Source organism: Chiroxiphia lanceolata, chromosome 3 (genome assembly GCF_009829145.1).
Source record: "Chiroxiphia lanceolata isolate bChiLan1 chromosome 3, bChiLan1.pri, whole genome shotgun sequence".
NCBI lineage: Eukaryota > Metazoa > Chordata > Aves > Passeriformes > Pipridae > Chiroxiphia > Chiroxiphia lanceolata.
The window spans coordinates 72288244-72308003 of record NC_045639.1 but is presented as its reverse complement, the minus strand read 5'-3'; the positions used below and the strand labels follow the sequence as shown (position 1 = coordinate 72308003).

The window sequence follows — 19760 nt, the reverse complement described above, 5'->3', positions numbered from 1 at the left end:
GAGACCTCCTGGAAGGAGGAAGTTGATAGACTCTTACTTGAAAGAGCCTTGAAGTGCAAGATGCACTGCAGAGAGGAGCTGAGAAGCTCGGACGTCCTGAGAGCTCAGCCAGGACGGTGTGGGAGGTTGGCCTTGAGGCCCTCCCTTGCTGCAAGCTACAAAGAAGCTCGCAGCCTGAGACAGGGCACAGAGGCCCTGCAAGGAGCTTGAATCTCCTGAAGATACCAGACCGTCACGAAGACCCCCTGTGCTTCGTGATATGACCGTGGTGAAACGACCTTGTCTGGGGTGACGAAGCCCACGGAAGACCACTCGTTTGGAGAGACGAGTGGCCGAGGGGGATACCCCCCCCCCTCGTGTGTGCTGGCAGAGATCCAGCAATCAGCTGCTACAAGAAACAACAGAGAGAGAGAGCCTGCTGCCTTAGAAGATGCTGCTGCTTAGTGACTGTTACTCTGAAGAAGCTGCTGCCCTGAGAGACTGGAAGGGATCTGTCTCTTCTTTCCCTCCTGGACTTTTATTTGGAGGGGAGAAGAGATCTGATCCATTGTAAATACTTATGTCATGGTAGAGATAGTTGTAGTCGTGTGTATAATGTATTGTAGTATTTATTTGTACAGTCATTGTAATATATTCCCTTTCCCCATTCTGAGTCTGGTTGTGTTTTGTCTGGAAAAAAACCCATCTCACATTGGGTTGAGATGTGGGAGGGGGGATGGAGCTAGGGAATTGGAATTTGGGCTATCTCAAACCATGACAAACTGATAATGGAAATTCAGTTCACAGAACAGGAGTACAGCTAGTACAAAGCAAAACTCTCAAAACAGATGCTGGATCACTGGGACAAGCCAGTTCACTCCTGTGATTATTATGCCACACTACTCATTACATGACTGCAGAGGCAGCTTATAGCCTTCCAGGGATTGAAAAGGGAGCTCTGGAAGTCCAGATGACACAACCTACCTGATTTCAGACTCTGAAGTGAGATAAAACCCTCCACAGCTAACAGTTGTCTTACTTGGCTATACTGAAATCCAGATTGTTATAATGGGACCATTTAACAAGCAGTACATGCTATTATGAATGAGTAATCCACTGTCCCTCTTATTTATCTGCCAGTCTTTGTTGACTCCAAATACTTTACCAGCAAAGACTTTATTCTCTAGATTCCTGAGGAATTTACTGAACAACATTAGACCTTGCTAGGAAAGCCCTCACTTATTTCTCTTCATGTTCACATCTCATAGAAACACTTCATATATCATTCATGTCTGTAATTTTAACTCCACTTATGCAAACTTTTAAATCCAGGGCTCTTTGTCTTATCAAGGTAGAAAAACACTTAGGAAATTTGAGCCTTCGATGTTTTTACAAATCATTCATGCAATCCTGCCATCCCAAAAGGCAGCAGGCATGTTTGTCATGAAACTATGCTATATAGGACAGTTTGACTTTTCATTCTTTATTTTTGGATTCCCAATGAATCATTAGAACCTTGGGAAATAGTTAAAATAGAGTATTAATGCAGTGCTTACCTACTATTTATTAAGTACTGAAGCAATATCCCATGGACTCAGATCCCATGGTACTATGTAGCGTACAGATAGAATGGAAGGGTCCCTGTCCTAAATAATTAAAATATAATTTGAACACAGAATCACAGAATCATAGAATCATTAAGGTTGGAAAAGACCTCCAGGGTCATCAAGTCCAGACTTTGACTGATTACCACCTTGTCAATTAGACCATAGCACTAAGTGCCATGTCCAGTCGTTTCTTGAACACTCCCAGGAACGCTGAACTCTACCACCTCCCTGGGCAGCCTGTTCCAATGCTTGACAATCCTTTCCATGAAGAAATTCTTCCTGAATAACACTAAAAATTCTTAGACCTTTATAATAACTGCTTCATGGAGTTTTATATTAGAAATTATAATTACATATATGTATGTATGTATTTTAAACTCCTTTCATCTTTTGGTCCTTGTTCTAGTCCTCCCAGCACTGTAAACAAAGAGTCTAATCCTGTTCTTAGGATAACCAAAGTGAGTTGCTCCATGTCTAACTGCACTGATGCATTAATGAACACAATGCTATGACACTCCTTGGTAAGGTGAACAGAATGGGAAAGTCTTACATAACATGAATGAATATGATTTTTGTTCACATCACTACATATTTTCCTACTTTCTGTCCTAGTAAGACCTTTCATAGTTCTATGGCAGATTTTATATTTGATACAAGTTAAAAATGAATCAATGCATTTCTTTCTTTCTTCTCAGTTTCTTCTTGAGGTCTTAATAGTGATCCACAGCATGAACTTGTGGCAAAAACTATCACTATTTTTATACAAGAGTGGTGAAGACTGAAGTGTTTTATCTATTGTCGTCACTTCCCACAATGGGCCACAGAATACTGTGGAAGTGCTGGGAAGACAATGGGCTATTCCAAGTTTCCTCTATTTTCCCACTGCCTTTTAAATCTTGTCCTATCACTTGCCTATGGGAGCCATATCAAGTTGTCCTGATGGAAGAAATACATAAACATGAAAAGAATACTGTAACATGCAAAAAAAAATTAAAGAACATATTGCCTCCTAATATAAGATGATGGGAGTACTGAGTCTGCCCTGGTTACTTGCAGTGGCATCTTTCAGTTTCTCTAACAAGACTTGGTGGGATTCCTTCAGCATGCACATAGACCTGAATTTGGGAGCTAATCAAAGCCCTCTCACTCACAGCCAAGCACAAATTTCAACTCTTGCATAAGTGATTAGAGCAAGACAGCAGGGTTCATGTTTATTACCTGAACTGTCTGATAAACCGAAGGATCAAATCCTTTCACTGTCACCTCTCGGAAAACTCTTGGCTCCAGTTCCTCTTTGGTCAGATCACAGTGATATATAATACCTAAAATACAAAATACAGTGCAAGTTTATCAATTTAGTATATATCCACCATTAAAAGGATGCCAGTTTACACACTGTGATGCAGTAATGAATGAATGGTAACCTGGCAGGGTGAAAAACAGTAGTTTCTGACATTTTTTCATTTATTATATAATTTAACACATTTGAGTACATGCCATACAGTGCGACTATCATGTTTGCACACTGGCTAACATACTACAAAACCCTAATATTCATGGCTACACTAGAGATATATATGATCCATAAACAAACTTGATTGTTAATTATTTTATGTTTTTCTCCTTTAGAGCAAGCTGGTCCCTGCAAAATCAGAAACACATATTAGGGAAAAGAACACTAAAAATTAAGGCAACAAGTATTCTACTAGGATCCTCAAGGTAATAAAACTAACCAGTGTGGACAGGACTTGACTGAAATAATGCCATATTGTATTGTGTACATTTTAGATACTTTCAGGAAACCAGATGTAATTAATACAGAGGTTACAGTTATAAAAATTTATACTGAAACATGAAATGATGAGGAAACATATCTGATACAAGGGAATTGCCTCATTAAATCGCTTTTATAGACTGTGGAAGATCAGGAAGTTACAGATTGGCAAAGACCACAGATATAAATCAACATTTCTAATAACTGATAAAGGCTTTTTCCATAATGGTGAATTAATAGGGGACTAAAAGTAGGTCTACCCTAATCTGCTGGGATTTTTTTTTTTCTTCATTTATCACAAAATGACTAGCAAACCTAATCAGGGTGACAGATGCAAACAAGCATTAAAGCAGTGTTTCCCTTAAAGATTAGTATCCAGAAAATGATGTGAAAGTGCAATGTAAAGCACTGGAGGCAGTAACAGGCAGAGCAGCCAAGTGACATAAATGCAGCTGCCCCAGCTGGATAATGTACTGGCAAATATTACACACAGAGCAGGCAGAATAGCTGCATCTTAGCAAACCACATGATGAAGTATAAGCACAGTCACAGACTGCATTTCAGGAGCCAATCGGCCTAATGTTACAGTAACATGCAATTCAGCCCCTGGTACTGAATCTTGTCTTCTGTTTTTAGTGTCACAGCAGTTATATCAAGAAACATTGTAATACTGGGGCCTGCATTCTTTTTCAGTGTTCTAAATAAATAAAAAAACCAGAGTGGTCACCCAAATGTCTGATTGGAGTGGACAGCAGGGATAACCATATTTTTCAGGGAATAACGAAAATTATTTTTATGGTATCAACATCTACGGTTTTAGAACTGCTTTATTCATTATTTCATATATATGTTTACTATTACTTTTGTTGTAAGTATTAAACACCAGTATGTTAATTTGTTTCTCATTAGAAAAAAAAAAATAGTACAAGTGCAAATTGTATTGATTTCTAACAGTAAAGTAGAAAGATCTAGGTTAATCAAGGATCAGCCCCATACCCTTCGTCAGACTATTCCAATGATTGGGTGAATGGAGGTTGCATGCAAATTAAAAAATATCCATACACCTTCCTAAAAATTACCTCTCTGCTCTGCTTTCCTCACCCGCTCCTTATTCCCATACAGTCCGCCTCCATTTCTTACCTTCCATTTTAATTCTAGGTTCCAGGTCACTCTGCCCCAGTTAACAGAGCTATGCCATGGCGAATTCTTTGTAGACGCTAAGCAAATGAATCAAAAGGAGAAAAAAATTCTGCCTAAGCAACCAGCAGGCAGTGAGAGCAGCCATTGCTGACTGGTTGGCAAGCCATGGGCTCAAACAGATCTCCGGGCTCTTCCCCTACGTGTTTAGCAGCCACAGAGACTCGACTGGCTCAGCTGAAATGAACAGTGGAGGCTTGTAAGACTGGCCCACGAGGCAGGACATGAGCAAGTGAACTATCTGCACCATAGAGCTGGATGAAGTCAGAAGTAAATGCAAGAGTGTCAACCTACTATCCAGCTGCAATGATCTGAATGTTGTTTAAAAGACGAACTGAAAACATAATGTATCTTATTCCTGGTTATGTAAACAGTAAGATAATAGGAAATTAATCACACTTCTTATCTGCTAAGCTTGAAAGATAATTTTGATAATTTCACATGATCCTTTCTAGCAAAACCAGCAAACCTATCAAAATTGCTATATGGCCATTTTGAAATGTAATGTTGCTGTGCTCTAACTGAAACAGAGCAAAAATATATGTCAGATACTATAAGAACATTTTTGATCATCTTATGATTCCCAACCTTGGAAGAAGATAAAGATCCTGAAGCCTATCTCCCCCTCCATATTTGAATCCTGTCTTTTATTAGCTATTGAAGAAGAGAAATTAAAAAGAGTGAACAGCAAACATATTTTCTTGTCATATACTAGCTAGACTATAGTGTAGAAACTTCCTTCCTATGAAGAATTCTAGAATATTTATTGGTGTGCCACATATGCATTACATAATGCTTTGGACATCTCCGGCTTTGCAGGACTGTAGAAGGAAAATTTCTACAGCAATCCAACAACAGCAAGTGCTGTAAGGACACATAGTAAGGTTGCTCTAATGAGCTATGCATAAATGAATCACTAAACTTTTAGAGAAAGAATTTCTGTGACTTTTATTAATGTTCTTTAAAATTTTGATAAAAATCACATTAAATACATTAACAATTGTCTTCAACAGCATTTGTCAACTTATATCTCGCTGTATGAAGCAAGAGTTGCGAGAATGCTACAATTTCATCTCCACTACAAGTCCGTCTTGACTAATTTCTTAATGCAGGCCTCTAAAATACTAGTAGGCATATTATTTAGGCTTGATGGATGAAGGACTGGTATGTTTTGAAATACACAACCACTGCTTACTACATGGGGAAGGGTGAAGCAGTTTTATCTGCATCTTAAACATACCAAATAACAACTAAACAACAGAAAAAGAGACAGATGTTGTCCACAGGAAAAAGAACAACAATATGAAAGAAAAAAGTCTTACCTGGAGACAAAAAGGAAGTAAACTGATAGAATATTTCAGTGTCCTTCTTTCGGCCACTATATCCCACAATACTGCCAACCTCTAGGGGGAAAGTCTTGAGATGTGCACCAGTGGCGAGGTCATGAAGTTGCAGGATATTCTTCACGTCGTGCAGATAGCACAAAACTAGGAAATTGGACCTCACACAATCAACCCATTCTGCACAATTAAAAAATGTAAGAAAGCAAACAATCAGAACTCTTAAATCTTTGTAAGTCACCTGCCTTCTGAAACAAAAAAGTGAACCCAAAATCAAGTCTGACATTCTCTGGAAATGCACTAACCATGCCGCTTGAAGCTAATTTATGCAGACACAGGAATAAAGAATTGTCTAACCAATACGTTTATGCATTTGGGATGTTTATAGATCAATATTGCTCTTAAATATCACATATTTCAATGCAAAACCCAAGAAAAACATTTATCTTTTCCAGTAATACTTACAGAAATTCATGAAAATCAAAACAATCATTATGATTTATACTCCAACTAAACTAATGAAAAAAGACATGTGATCCTATATTGCATTGAAGTATAGAACCTAAAGGTTACTATTTGTCTTGGTTTTACCGCTTAAGTAATCAGGAGGCTATTCTTGTAAGTAAGCTCTACTGGGTGTAAGAAAAGGGCTATTCTGGAGTGATATTCTCAGCAGGCCATTAAAAGTACCCCACATGCTTATTCAAGGAGCTAATGTTGCTAAACATCATTCTTGAGACTGTAAAATAGGAGGAGGAGGATGCAGCACTGTGAACACAATCCACCAAAAGGACCCAGAAACAAATAACTCTGCAGAGGTTCATTGCCTTTATGCCTCTCCTGGCAGTCCTGGGCTCCTGTAGACCTGCCCACTTTGTCTGTGCAGCTGTGCAGGAATGAGAGCTTCTGCTTCACAGAAGACAGCAGAACTGTCACATTCTGAGTTTGTTCCTCAGAACAGTTACTAGAGATATGTGAACTTTTTCTTCATGGCATGCTAATTTTTTTAATTACAATAAAAAATCTGGGCTGGTAATTTCTAAAAAAAATGTCTGTAGTCCTACTGACCATCTCACTTCAATCTCCATCTTTGTATCCTGTGAAGTGCAGAAACTCTTCAGAGCTCCGGCTCACCCAGAATGTATCTTGTAACATAGTCACTCCTGTCTCCTGTGCCACTGGTTTTACTCTTTAGTGACAAATCTGTTTACTCATGCAAGCAAGAAAAAGACTGAAACCTCCCAATCTCACTCAGTATTTCTGTCATATAAGAAACTACTTTGCAACAAAAGTATTTCAACTTCTCTTTAACTCACAAATCAAATACAAACAAGAAAAAAGACAAACAAGGTTAAAAGTTAAGAAAAAGCATCCTGAGGAAGGTAATGAGGGCATTTTTTTTTGTTTGTAGGACGAGGTAAGGAGGTGATTCTTATTCTCTTTCAACTATGTATGTGCAACTTCTTCCCTGACAAGTCAGACTGGAACTCTAAATCATGGGCAAGGTACCAGCACTGGACAATGTCTTTTCTTATCTGCTGGAAGCAAAAAATGAGGACATGGAACCAAATGAGAAAGAAAACTCAGGTAGGACTGACTGGGGCACACTGTAATGCCAAACTAGTACTGTGAGATGCAGAGTTTAAAATGCCAACTTTGGAGAAGAAACATCAAAACCAAAAAGAAGCATGTCAATATTGACTGAATTTCAGTTTTACACTATTTTATGTTATTCACATTTTAACAGTTCTTTCCAGTTTCCTTAAAGTCCTATAAACCCAAATAATTTGAATTCACAGAGTTGTACTGAAGACAGTCTTATAAATGTATCTTTGCATATTCAGGTTCCAGAATGAAAGTTCAAAGTTGTATCTGGTGCCACTTCCATTAGGGCTAACAAGTTGGGGGTTTTTTCTGAATCGAAGGTCAAAACTCATTATTCTGTTACAAGTAGTTTTCATATAGGGTTCAGGTCTGTCATGGCCCCCTAGAGCTCAATGACTTTCAAAACCTAATAGCTCGACAGTCTACTTTCCTTTTATCTTGTTTCTGAAGGACCAGTGAAATTTAATACTTGTCTAACTTTTTAGACATACGAATTTATGTTTCATAAATACCTAAATAAAGCTTTACTACTCCTCTCTTCCCATACACCACCATTGATACTTTTTTACTCTCAAACTTTCTAAGTGCCTCATGAGCTTCTAGTCTAAATTTTGGAATTTTCTAACCAAAGCCCCAGAGAACAACACTAACTGAAATTTCAACCATGAAGCCATGGCCTGAAATAATAAGATATAGTATACCATAACACTGTTTATAAATTAGTAATTGATGTGTAATTTTAACCCTAGAGTGGCTAAAATTTCTTAAGTGAGGCTGGAGAACATAATAAACTTTGTAAGTTAATAGTTATATTCAATTACATATTCTGAAATACTGACTCATTCTTGGCTGCCTCTGCTTGTTAAATGGTGAACTGAGATTAAAGGAACTGCTCAAGATCACTCTCACATCTATGACACGTTCATGAACTTGTTTTATTTCTCAGCCCTTCTTACTCAGGAGATCTATGCTGCTTTTCTTTACATCATCACAAGTAAAGGGCTGGATACTAACTGCTACTCTCAAGTTGCCCTGCTCTACCAGTATTGGGCATTTTGCAGGGGTGGGGAGATGGGGGTTGTCACAGTTGTTCTCAAAATTAATCCTTTAACCTTCTAAAACCAGCAGGTTTATCCTACGCCTTAGGTTGCACTGTCTATAATGATCAGTCTGCATTTACAGTTTCATAGCTGCTTTTCAACCAATTCAGCACACCTACTTGTAGCTATGTGGTCACTTAAAGCATAAGTTCAGTGCTAGATGTGAATCTCGCTTATGGTTTTATTTTAGACTCCCCGAAAATGAGAAATAACTCTTTATAAACAAACTCCAAGGGGGAGGAAATGAGTCTCATCACACTACAATATGTTCTGAGACGCCCTCTTCAATTTAATTTTAAAATAGCTGTCATTCTTTCTTCCCCTCAGCTTACAGAGTAGAGATCTAAATTTACCTCAACTCTGTGAAATTCATGCTGACAGTTGTAAAATGAGGTGTGTGTACAACTCCTTTGCAGTAATGTGCTTGGTTTTTTCCCAGTATTTCCCAAATTATCTCCTTTATAAACAGTTCTTGAAAAAAAAAGGTCAAAGACAATAAAAAGTCTATCTTAATATGTTGAAGAAACTAAATGACATTCACACCACCTTGTAGGCATGTGTATTTCTTGGTTAAATTATATCAGATATAAAATTTTCCTAAGAATGCATTATGATACTTTGTAGAACATTTCTTTATGCCATTGATGGACACTGGCAGGGATTCATAATTCTTAATCCTGAATTTATTATTTGTAGATAAACCTATTTCTATATGTGCAAGTGCAGCTTTTATGAAATTGAATTTAAGTTAATACATAGAAATTAAGTAGGCTATGGCTTCCAGGCAGATCACAACAGAGCAGGAAACTTAAATCAAGGATCAATATATTCAAGTAAAACATATTTGTGAGCTATGGCATCACTAACTATAATGTTTATAAAGAAATACTGATATAGCAAACTACATCTTGTTAAGGAGTCACTCCCACACATATGTACAACTGGATAAGTAGCAATACTCATTTACCCTTTGAATCACTGCTGTCCTACCTTTGCAGAAGGTGTTCATCACATTGTCATCTCTGGAGCACACAAAATCAAATTCACTTGACTACAAGGTTTTCAAGACAATGAATTATTAACTGTCTTTGCTATAATTATGTCTTCCTTAACAAATCTTAGAATGATTCGAAAAGGATGACATGGAGACTGGCTTGCTTACTGGTTTCATCAAGTGAAGGAGTGGGTTTCTTTTATTTATTTAGGACTACAGCTTCCTGAAGGTGAGAAAACTCCCATACCTTGGTGCTAAGGATACAGTAATTCTTTGTCCGCCACAAAGAAGCAATCGAACAATTCAAACTTACTTTCCTGTAAGATCTACTATAAATCTACTAAGATCTAGTTAAAACTCATCTTCTTGTGGAGACACTTTCATTTGTTAGTTAATCCAATTCCTTTATATACCACTCCAAAAAGCTAGAGAGAGAAGTGGACGTTTGACTGCCTCCTCTGGCTTCACATTCAAATACAGTAGAAGACTAATGACACACAACAGACTCCTGTAAGTCACTCTGATGGTTTTATATGATAGATTATGTTTGCTTTCAAGTGTTTAAGAGCTGAATGCCTGTTGGTTTGTTTTAGTGAGGAAAGACAGATGTTACTGTAAATACACATATCAAATCATATACACAAAGAGAATTCTACTCATTCTACAAAGCAACTCTTCACTAGAACATCAGCAAACATGAAGGAGTTTGTATAAAAAATTATTAATAAAAAGGAGTGTATTTTTGAATAACTAATATTGGTCAGATAAATCAAATTGTATCTTGTACTGTATGGAGAACAAACTACATAAATGTACACTAAGTATCTGTCAAAAAACAGTTCAGAAGAGGTTTTTCTGCATTATCTGAAATGCATTATCTAGCTTTCATAGAACTTTCTGCAAAATGACGGTATTAAAAAAATACACCTTTTTTTAATTGTATCAAAACCAAAGATTTATGCTTTGAACTTGCTTTTACACTTAAGAGACCTCCATGCCCTTCAACTTTCCTGAGGCTTTTTTTTGAAGTATTGTTTACTCCTCTTATTTCAGGAACAACAAAATATCCTGTCTCAAATTCTGATCAATTCTGTTCAAAGTGTGCTACACTACAGCCAGATTTGCTCTTTTCCTTCTTTCTGCTTACAAAGTCCCTCTTCTTGTAATCTCTGACTGTCTAGTAAACATTTATTACACTGACATAAAGCAGAAAAATACTTTCCCCTCATCTCCTACAAACACAGAATTAAACCAAGGACAGATGAAACAACTTCACTATGGCCACACAGGATGTAAGAGAGAGAGAAGGAGAGAGAGATTGATTCTGGCAGCCAGAAGGGCCAACTGTGTCCTGGGGGGCATCAGGCAAAGCATCACCAGCTGGTTGAGGGAGGGGATTGTCCCACTCTGCTCTGCACTGGTGCAGCCTCACCTTTAATATTGTGTGCAGTTTTGGGCACCACGATATAAGAAAGATATTAAGCTGTTAGAGAGCGTCCAAAAGAGGGCAATGAAGATGACGAAGGGCCTTGAGGGGAAGCCGTGTGAGATCACTTGGTGTGTTCAGCCTGGAGAAGAGGAGACTGAGGGGAGACCTCATTGCAGTTACAACTTCCTTGTGAGGGGAAGAGGAGGAGCAGGCACTGATCTCTTCTCTGTGGTGACCAGTGACAGGACACAAGGGAATGGCCTGAAGTTGTGTCAGGGGAGGTTTAGGCTGGATATTAGAAAAAGGTTCTTTTCTCAGAGAGTGGCTGGGTACTTGAACAGGCTCCCCAGGGAAGTGGTTACCAAGCCTGAGAGAGTTCAAGAAGCATTTGGATAATACTCTCGGGGTCATGGTGTGACTCTTGGGGATGCTCCTGTGCAGGCCTAAGGATTGGACTCAATGATCCTTGTGGGCCCCTTCCAACTCAGCATATTCTGTGATTCTAAATGTCTTGTATCTCCGGAAACCTTTTAACTGCAAATCCTATACAAAGTTTAAACACAGGAAAAAATTAAGAAGGCCTGTAAAAGATCATTCAATAGACTAATTACTGAATTAATTTGAAAAAAGCAGAATAGGAATTCTTTAACTTGACTTGAACTCTTACCTAGAACATCTTTTTCATGTTCAGGGACGAGAACTTTCCATTTGGATTCCTCTGGATCACTGAAGTCAATGTTGATTAACTGGTAATTTGGAGAATGGCGGTTTGTCTTGAAAGTGAACACTGTTCCTTCATTGGTGACATACTCATACTCAGCCTCAAAGTTATCTATCAGTTTCACCCAGTGAAGAATTCCTGAAAGATAAAACATAGAATATAAATTCTTCATCTCCTGAAACAAAACGTTTTAACACTGGAGGGCAAGGCCTTCCTGACAATTGTTATAGTCTCTTTCTTGAACAACAGCAGTGACCAGAAGCAGTACAGCTATGGAAAGGCCAAAATGTCTACTACGTATTAAGAACTTTCCAAGAATTCTCCAGATTGATAGGCTGCAGTGGAAAAATGCCAGTTCATGGACATGTTAACATGACTGGTTTTGAGGAATTTCTAGGGAAATACATGCAGAATACTGACAGGATTACAGCTAGTGTTTTACCAGCTTTCCTAAGGGGCTGTTGGAAAGCTCAAATGTTTGCTACAGAAGTGCTTCTACCACACTGACTGCTGTGAAGCCAATGTCTTTGAGCACATCAGGTTCTTGTCAATGGAGCTCACAAGTCCCCACTTCTACAGACGTCTTAGAATGAAGAGTCACAGCTGAGTCAAAAGGCTGCACTAAGCTTTCAAGCTCCATTTTATTTCAAATAGCTTTTCTAAAATTATTATATAATTATAAAGAAATGTTGCTGGGTTGTTTTTTTCTTTCTGGAAAAATACCAACTTTGAATGGAAAGTTTTCCATTCTTCTTAAAAGCCCAGAACTTCCCACAGAATAGAAATTATGCTATTTGAATGAGTACAATAAACTTCAACATAAGGAATTTCCCTTTCAACTCAAGAAACAACATTCCTGAAATGTTGTTCAGCAGAAGCTTGTCACCACCTATAAGGACAACCACAGTTAGCTAAAATGTTAACATCTGGGTTTTTCAAGAATGAAACTGCGTTCTCCCTATCAACCTTCTAGAATATCACACTCAGGAACAGAAGTGGAGTTCTCTCAAACATGAATTGCCTCAGTTTCAGACTGTGATACAGACTGAATAGTATTGACTCAACCGGTAGTTGGGATTTTAAGACTTCACTACTTTTTGTTCACATTTTATTGTTTTGTAATGGGTCAAAAGGCTAGTAGAAAGGAAAAGCAGCAGGACTAGATAAGATATGCAATATACTTGTTATATCCACAACACAGCCTATCATCCAAACTTACTATTATAAGTATCAAAAATTAGCTGTGCTGAAGAATCAAAACCCTTATTGATATATGATATCTTAAATTGATCAACTCCTGTTGGTATGCACTTATATCTTAAAATAACATTTGGTGCACTCTCTGCCTCTTTCCCAAAACTAAAGGTTGAGTCTTTGCTTTTAGGTATAAACAAATAAACTGTTTATAAATCTGTTTGTGAAACTCTATAACACAATGTTTGCATCAATAAAAAGCATTTCAGTTTATTTTATAATATTAAAAGCTGAGCAGAATAATGAAAGTAGATCACAGCTGAGTTGTAACTACTGTAAGTTTAAAAAAAGGAAAGAATAACTGAGGAAGCAATGAGATGACTAAGGTCATTTAAAACCCATTAGATGTAATAACAGAGTATAATTAGGCCCGGTACATTCATAAAGTTCTTAATTGCCATTTTGATTTAAGAAAAACTTCCCTCTCTCCTCATGCAAAGTGATAGATTAGCCAATTAAATTCTACTTTGTATATTGCTGTAATGCAAACTTAGTATCCTGTCTCTGAATGAATACATTGCCTGCTAAACCTTGATTTTTGCTGTGAGGTCCAAAGTTTTGATTTGATCTTGAAGAAAAATCCTGCTAAGTCACTCCAGTTCCTGTGAGTTCTACAGAGAAACCTGCTTTGATGCCTAGTAAAACAAAGAAAATCCAACCTACAGTGAACTCTAATAAACACCAGTGAAACTGTTTGAAGATCCCAAGTCGCACACACAAACATTTTAGTAAATAAAAACACTAACTGCAGTGTAACACCATAACAATATTGGAACATTTGTATTTTAGTATCTAACAGAATACTAAATGAAGTCCTACTAAAGAACAAGACTTCATAAAAAGGAATCACCAGACTGCTGAAAAAATCCACTTTTTTAATGCTAAATGTTCACAATAGTTGTAGTCTCCTTTAAGTGCAACAGGACTTGGATTCCATGAAGAAAAAGGAAAATAATGTGATATTAGGGATTTACATTGCTTCCTTGCAAGTCATTCATCCACTCTCAAATGAACAGCTAGTAAAAAAGCAAGAGGGTTGATGTTCTACAGGGGTACACTTAGTTGTTATTATAAAAAAATAAAAGCATTCATCTTATTAAAGTGGATGTGATATAGTCCTTAGAAGACAAATTCTGCAGATGAATTACCTCTTAACCACTGTCTCACTGAAGTGGTTAAATAAGCCAGTACCTAATCTAAGATCAGAGGCAGTAAAGAGGCAAGTACAGGGAGCTGAAAGAGACAATTACATCGGGTACATTACCGTACAGAGTATGTGCTGTAGTTTTCCAATGAGAGGAAGAAACCCTTTGCAGTGACACAGACATCAGACGTAAGAAGATGCGTCATTATGGCCAGTTCCAGGTGACCTAGTTGTGACTGTGACTGAAAGGGATATTCTAGCATTGCCTTAGATTCTCTTGCTTAGCTCTCTCTTTTGGGCTAGGAATAACAACCTGGTGACAAACACAGCCAGTTCACTGGTCACTAATATGGCTGAAAACTGATGGGGACACACACATCATTTATCCCCAGGTTATTCCAGTGACAGCATAAGGAAGGAGCGGGCTCATGCAGCTCACTACTATGGCTCTGCCCCCCATCAAGCACTCTCAGTAACAAAAAAAATAGTATATCTATAACTTATGACTTCAAGAAGTACTCAAAAAACAAGGTGAAGGATGGGCACTCAGTTCATTCTTTGTTAAAAGAAAGGAGGGGAGGGAGGAATTGAAGAACTAGATCTTGATAAGACATTTACAGGTTTAACCAGCAGCCCTCTGAGAACATGAATCTTTGAGGAGAGTCACTGAGAAGTGGCATTTGTAGTCCAGACTGTTCTTAACACCTGAACCACTGAGGTTTAATCCACATAAGGCTACAATGAGACAGATTTATTATACATAAGAAAAGCATGACAGTTTACTGTATGCTGCCCCTATAACCTAATCCCTTCCTCTGCCAGCCTTTACATTAAAACACATTGCTGAAAACATACAGATATACAGATGGTTTTGCCTCTATACCTTATACCAGCCAGTTATCCATCATCAAATAATTGCAGTAGAAGAGGAACTGCAGGTAGAAGACCTATAATCTTTATTCAGTGGACCATATCACACAACAGAAAATCATAATCTTGCAAAGGACAAAAGAAACATTCAGTGAACAGACAGAATTTTTTTTTTTTAAATTTTGGATCCACAGAAGATCAAAAGGGAAATTGTATCAGTAAGCATCATACAATAAGCCCTCAATCTTGTACTAGTCTCTGAATATAGTAAAAGATTCACCGGTTTGCTGAGAGCTCTGTGTGATGAAGCAGGTCTGTAAGTGAATGATGACAACTACAGGAGAAGGAGAAGCTAATGTGAACAAACTGATAACAGCATAAATGATCACAGAGTGTGTTACCAATGGTCTTTAGACAGAAAGGAAAAGCAGCTGAGAGTCACTGATCATCAGTTCACAAAACGTTCTCAATACTTCCTTCCATATTTCATGTTTCATGGAAAGGCCAAACAATCAATTCATGGCAAATAACCTCTTGACTGTACTTGCTGGAAAGACAGGGCTTAGTAATCAAGTAGGGCTACCTGATGTTGTGAAAAAAGTTTTGAAAAGGCAAACATTGGCATTTGGTTTTTTTCATATACTCTATCAGGTGCAGATATAAATGTTCATCTCCATAAATTTATATTCCATTCTGACTTGTCATTTTTATTTTTTGCAAGACAGTTTTTCTGGAAATCAGTCGGTGCTGAGAATGCTCAGAAAATGAATGAAGAGGTTTGGCTCATAACAATAGGAAGGCTTTCTAACTAAAAAAGCCATACCACATTTCACAGTGGTACCTGCATTAAGCAGATAAACTTCTACTCAAGGAAAGATCCTGATTTTTCAACTCTTAGATTTTCATAGAATCATAAAGTGATTTGGGTTGGAACGGATCTTAAAGGTTGTCTAGTTCCAACCTTCCTGCCATGGACAGGGACATCTACCAGATCAAGTTGCTCAAAGCCCCATCCAACCTGGACTCAAACACCTCCAGGGATGGGGCATCCACAATCTCTCTAGGCAACCTATCACAGTGTTTCACTATCCTCACATTAAGGAATTTCTTCCTAATATCTAATCTAAACCTGCTCTCTTTCAGTTTAAGGTCATTCCCCCTTGTCCCATCACATGTGCCCCTGTAAAAAGTCCCTCTCCATCTCTCTTGCAGGCCCCCTTTAGGTACTGGAAGGCTGCAACTAGGTCACCCTGGAGCTGTCTCTTCTCCAGACTGAAAAGCCCCAGCTCCACTCCAGTTGTGCAAGTCATCCCTGCTAGTGGATTATTATTTTTTTCTCAGTCTCAGGAAAGTGGATTAAAGCCACTCTTTTTCTCATAATTTCTGCTTTTTATGTTTCTCTTAAATACCAAATTTTATTTTCTTAAAGAATCCTCTGCATCCTTTAGAGATTCCATTTTCCAATATTAACTAATCCACACAGCCTATAGTATACTTTAAAAGGCTTAAAATTTATAATACAGATGTGTGTATATATATATAGACGTGTTAAGTTTGCTGTAGCAGAGAGATATCTTTTGCACTTGGGCTGTCAATTACTAACTGAAAAATTCTTTCACTTGCTAGAGGTCTATTCCATCTCTGCAAACCTTAATCATAGGATACATAAAGCCTTCCATCACAGCAGAAAAAATCCCCAGCACAAATCTCATAGTGTAATTTAAATTTTGTCTAGTAGTAACATCTCCTTTTAGTATTCTCCCATTTGCATTTTCTCTTTTCCTTTCCTAGATTCATCCTATACAGTTTAACAGGCAATGTTCAACTGTTGCATGCCACTGGGCCACAATTCACTCTCACTGTATTTCTCATCGCATCAGAGAGTTGCATATTTTCATTGCTGAATACTGGCTCACTAAAGCAAATTAGATCTATCAGACTTATTTAAGATATGTACACTCAAAGGCTTCCAAATTTCAAGTATTCTCTACAAGAGGAGATTTTGAAAACTGGGCATTTACTTTGGAGTTTGTCACAGTACTAATCCAAACTAGTTTTTATGCTCAATAGAAGACAGATAATCTCATGGTACACAGTATGCTTCAAATTGAAAGAGACTGTTTCAGGGCCCTCATGGTACATTCATAACATATTCTGGGAACTGAATGGAAAAGCAAAGCCTTTCACTCCGACATCTACTTCCACATCAGAAACTAACTTCTTTTTAAGTCACGCAATACTCAGCTTGCTCTCAAGTTTTTGGTCTGAGCCAGGCAACTATGGGAAAGAACTCAGGGGGGTTTTTTCCCCTCTTTCTTCTTCAAAGCCACAAATGTTTAATTAAGTGTCTCACTCTGGTCTCCAAAGGGCAAGAAAGATTTTCAAACAATTTGGACTCTCTTTGAAAGCCAGATCTCTTTATCTCTTGGGACTTGACTTCACTTACGAAGGTCTGAAGGGGGGAAGACTGGAGAGGAGATATTAAGATGTCTCTGAAAGGAACGCAAGTTCATTGGGTTTGTATTGAAAGGGCTCTCAGTACCACTCAAGTTGCAGATAATGGATGACAGCTACTCAATGAGCATGCAAAGTTAATGTATTTGCCATCTAAAAAATAAATAAATGGAAACAGGCATTATTTATTCCTTTGAGTTAAGTAAGTTCAGACATGTCAATCAAAGATTAATCCAGAAAAAACAAATCAAGCACTTTTATGGGCAGACATTTCTCAATCAGTTTCAAGGCTTCTATTTTACCTCCATTGCCATAATCACTCAAAAGACAGGACAAGAGAATATGCTTTGTTTTGAGAGAGTTATAGCTTATGTCCTCAGGTAGAAGAACATAGCAACAAAAGAACAGGCATCAAAGGTAATCTCTCACACCACACTTCTTTAATATACACAAAGAAAAGCACAAATACCTAATCTAAAAAATAACTTCATTATGAATACTATTTATAAATGTAATGTCCAGTTAGACAGTGGCAGTATGAAGATCTCCTTGCTCAAATTAATAGCAAGCTATTTAATTTCATAGAATCATAGAATAGTTTGGGTTGAAAGGACCTTTGAAGGTCACCCAGTCTGACCTCCTTGCAATGCGCAGGGACATCTTCAACTAGATCAGGTTGCTCAAAGCCCCATGCAACCTGAACTTGAATGTTTCCAGGCATCTGGGCATCTACTACCTCTCTGGGCAACCTTAGTGTTTTATCACACTCATTGTAAAAAACTTCTTCCTTATATCTAATCTAAACCTACTCTTTTTTAGTTTAAAACCATTACCGCTGGCAACTGGCTCTGCTAAAATGTTTGTCCCCATCTTTCTTATAGGTTTCCTTTAAGTACTGAGAGTCAGCAGTCTCCCTGAAGCCTTCTCCTCTCCAGGCATGTCTAGTTCTGGGCTCCTCAGTACAAGAAACACAAGGAGCTACTGGAGAGGGTCCAGCAGAGGGCCACAAAGATGATGAGGGGTCTGAAGCCAATTCCTTAACCAATGAACAGTCCACTCATCAAATCCATACCTCTCCAACTTAGAGAGAAGGCTGTTGTAGGGGACCATGTCAAAGACCTTACAGAAATTCAGACAGATGACATATGTAGCTCTTTTTTTGTTGCTAATTTTATTTCTTTTTATTACTAATAATTCGGTTCCAATTAAAAAAATACACTGAAAGTAAAACTTTTTGGAATTGCCGTTTAAGGGATACGAAACATTTTTCTTAAAGTAAACACTATTGTTGAGGCTTCCACATATGTTTCAAGACAACTGATTTTTTTTCTCCCCATTTGTTAGGGACTAGGATATAATGGCCTTGTTTTGATGTCGACTTTTGAAACTTTTTTTTTTTAAAGTTACTTCAATCACAAAAAGTCTTTCAAAAAAGGGAAGAGTTTTCTCCCACCACATTTCACTTTACAGCTGATGCCTACTGTCTCCTCCATATCTCTTGTTTATTTTCATTACAAATGTTTTGATCCATTTTTCAGGCTACCCAGCACATAGTGACTCAGCCCTTTGATGTAACTGTATACAGCACTGTTCGTTGCTTATTTATTTATTTTTAAGAGAGCCTGATAAATTGCAAGGCTAAACTCAGACACAAAAGGCCAAAGAATCCTATTTTCAACAGGAACTGGACAAACATTACCTTTTCTTTTCCACCTGCCCTCAAGTCACGTACATGCTTTCTTCAGTGAGGAGGAAAAAAAGAACAACCTTCTAAACAAAGAAGCAAAATAAAAATTCTTGAGGCTGACAGTCCTGCTCTCAAATTCCTTCTTGCAACCTCTCTCTACCAGTCTAGTACAAGGCAGTTCCAGCTGACAATGACTAAGCAACCAGCAAGCTGTGAACTTCTGTGTTTGCTCAATTTTTATCTCATCTTTCCAAGGCAGTGGTTCTCATATATTTTACACTAGTTTCTATGTGTCCTCCTACTACCTCACACTGTTCCCATCACACACAAACTACCAATCTCCAAGCAGCCCAGCACCCAAGCATAAAAGCCCCTACCACTATCCTCTCTCCACAAAGCCCTTGTACCTCCTGCTTAGACGAACCTGTGTTTTGTCTCCCTTCCAGGTCAACAACTCAGGCTGTGCTTTCCAATTAGCCAACCCTTTCAACTTTTTGCATTCGGGAGTCAAGCCTTTCACAGTTTCTATGTTCCCAGAGGTTATAACAAGAGCTACCTCTTTTGCTCCTCACACTGCCTTATATCCCTTCTTTTTCCCCTCTATT

General features: G+C 38.0%; 1 protein-coding gene across 1 annotated transcript in view; it reads right to left on the bottom strand.

Annotated features, from left to right (window-relative positions):
- Nucleotides 1-19760, bottom strand: part of PREP (prolyl endopeptidase) — a 97585-nt gene that overhangs the window by 38272 nt on the left and 39553 nt on the right. The window contains exons 8-10 of the mRNA XM_032682680.1: nucleotides 11693-11884; nucleotides 5880-6077; nucleotides 2805-2908 (exon numbers count right to left, since the gene is read on the bottom strand). Coding sequence (XP_032538571.1) covers nucleotides 2805-2908; nucleotides 5880-6077; nucleotides 11693-11884 — 494 coding nt within the window. The remainder of the gene's footprint in view (nucleotides 1-2804; nucleotides 2909-5879; nucleotides 6078-11692; nucleotides 11885-19760) is intronic.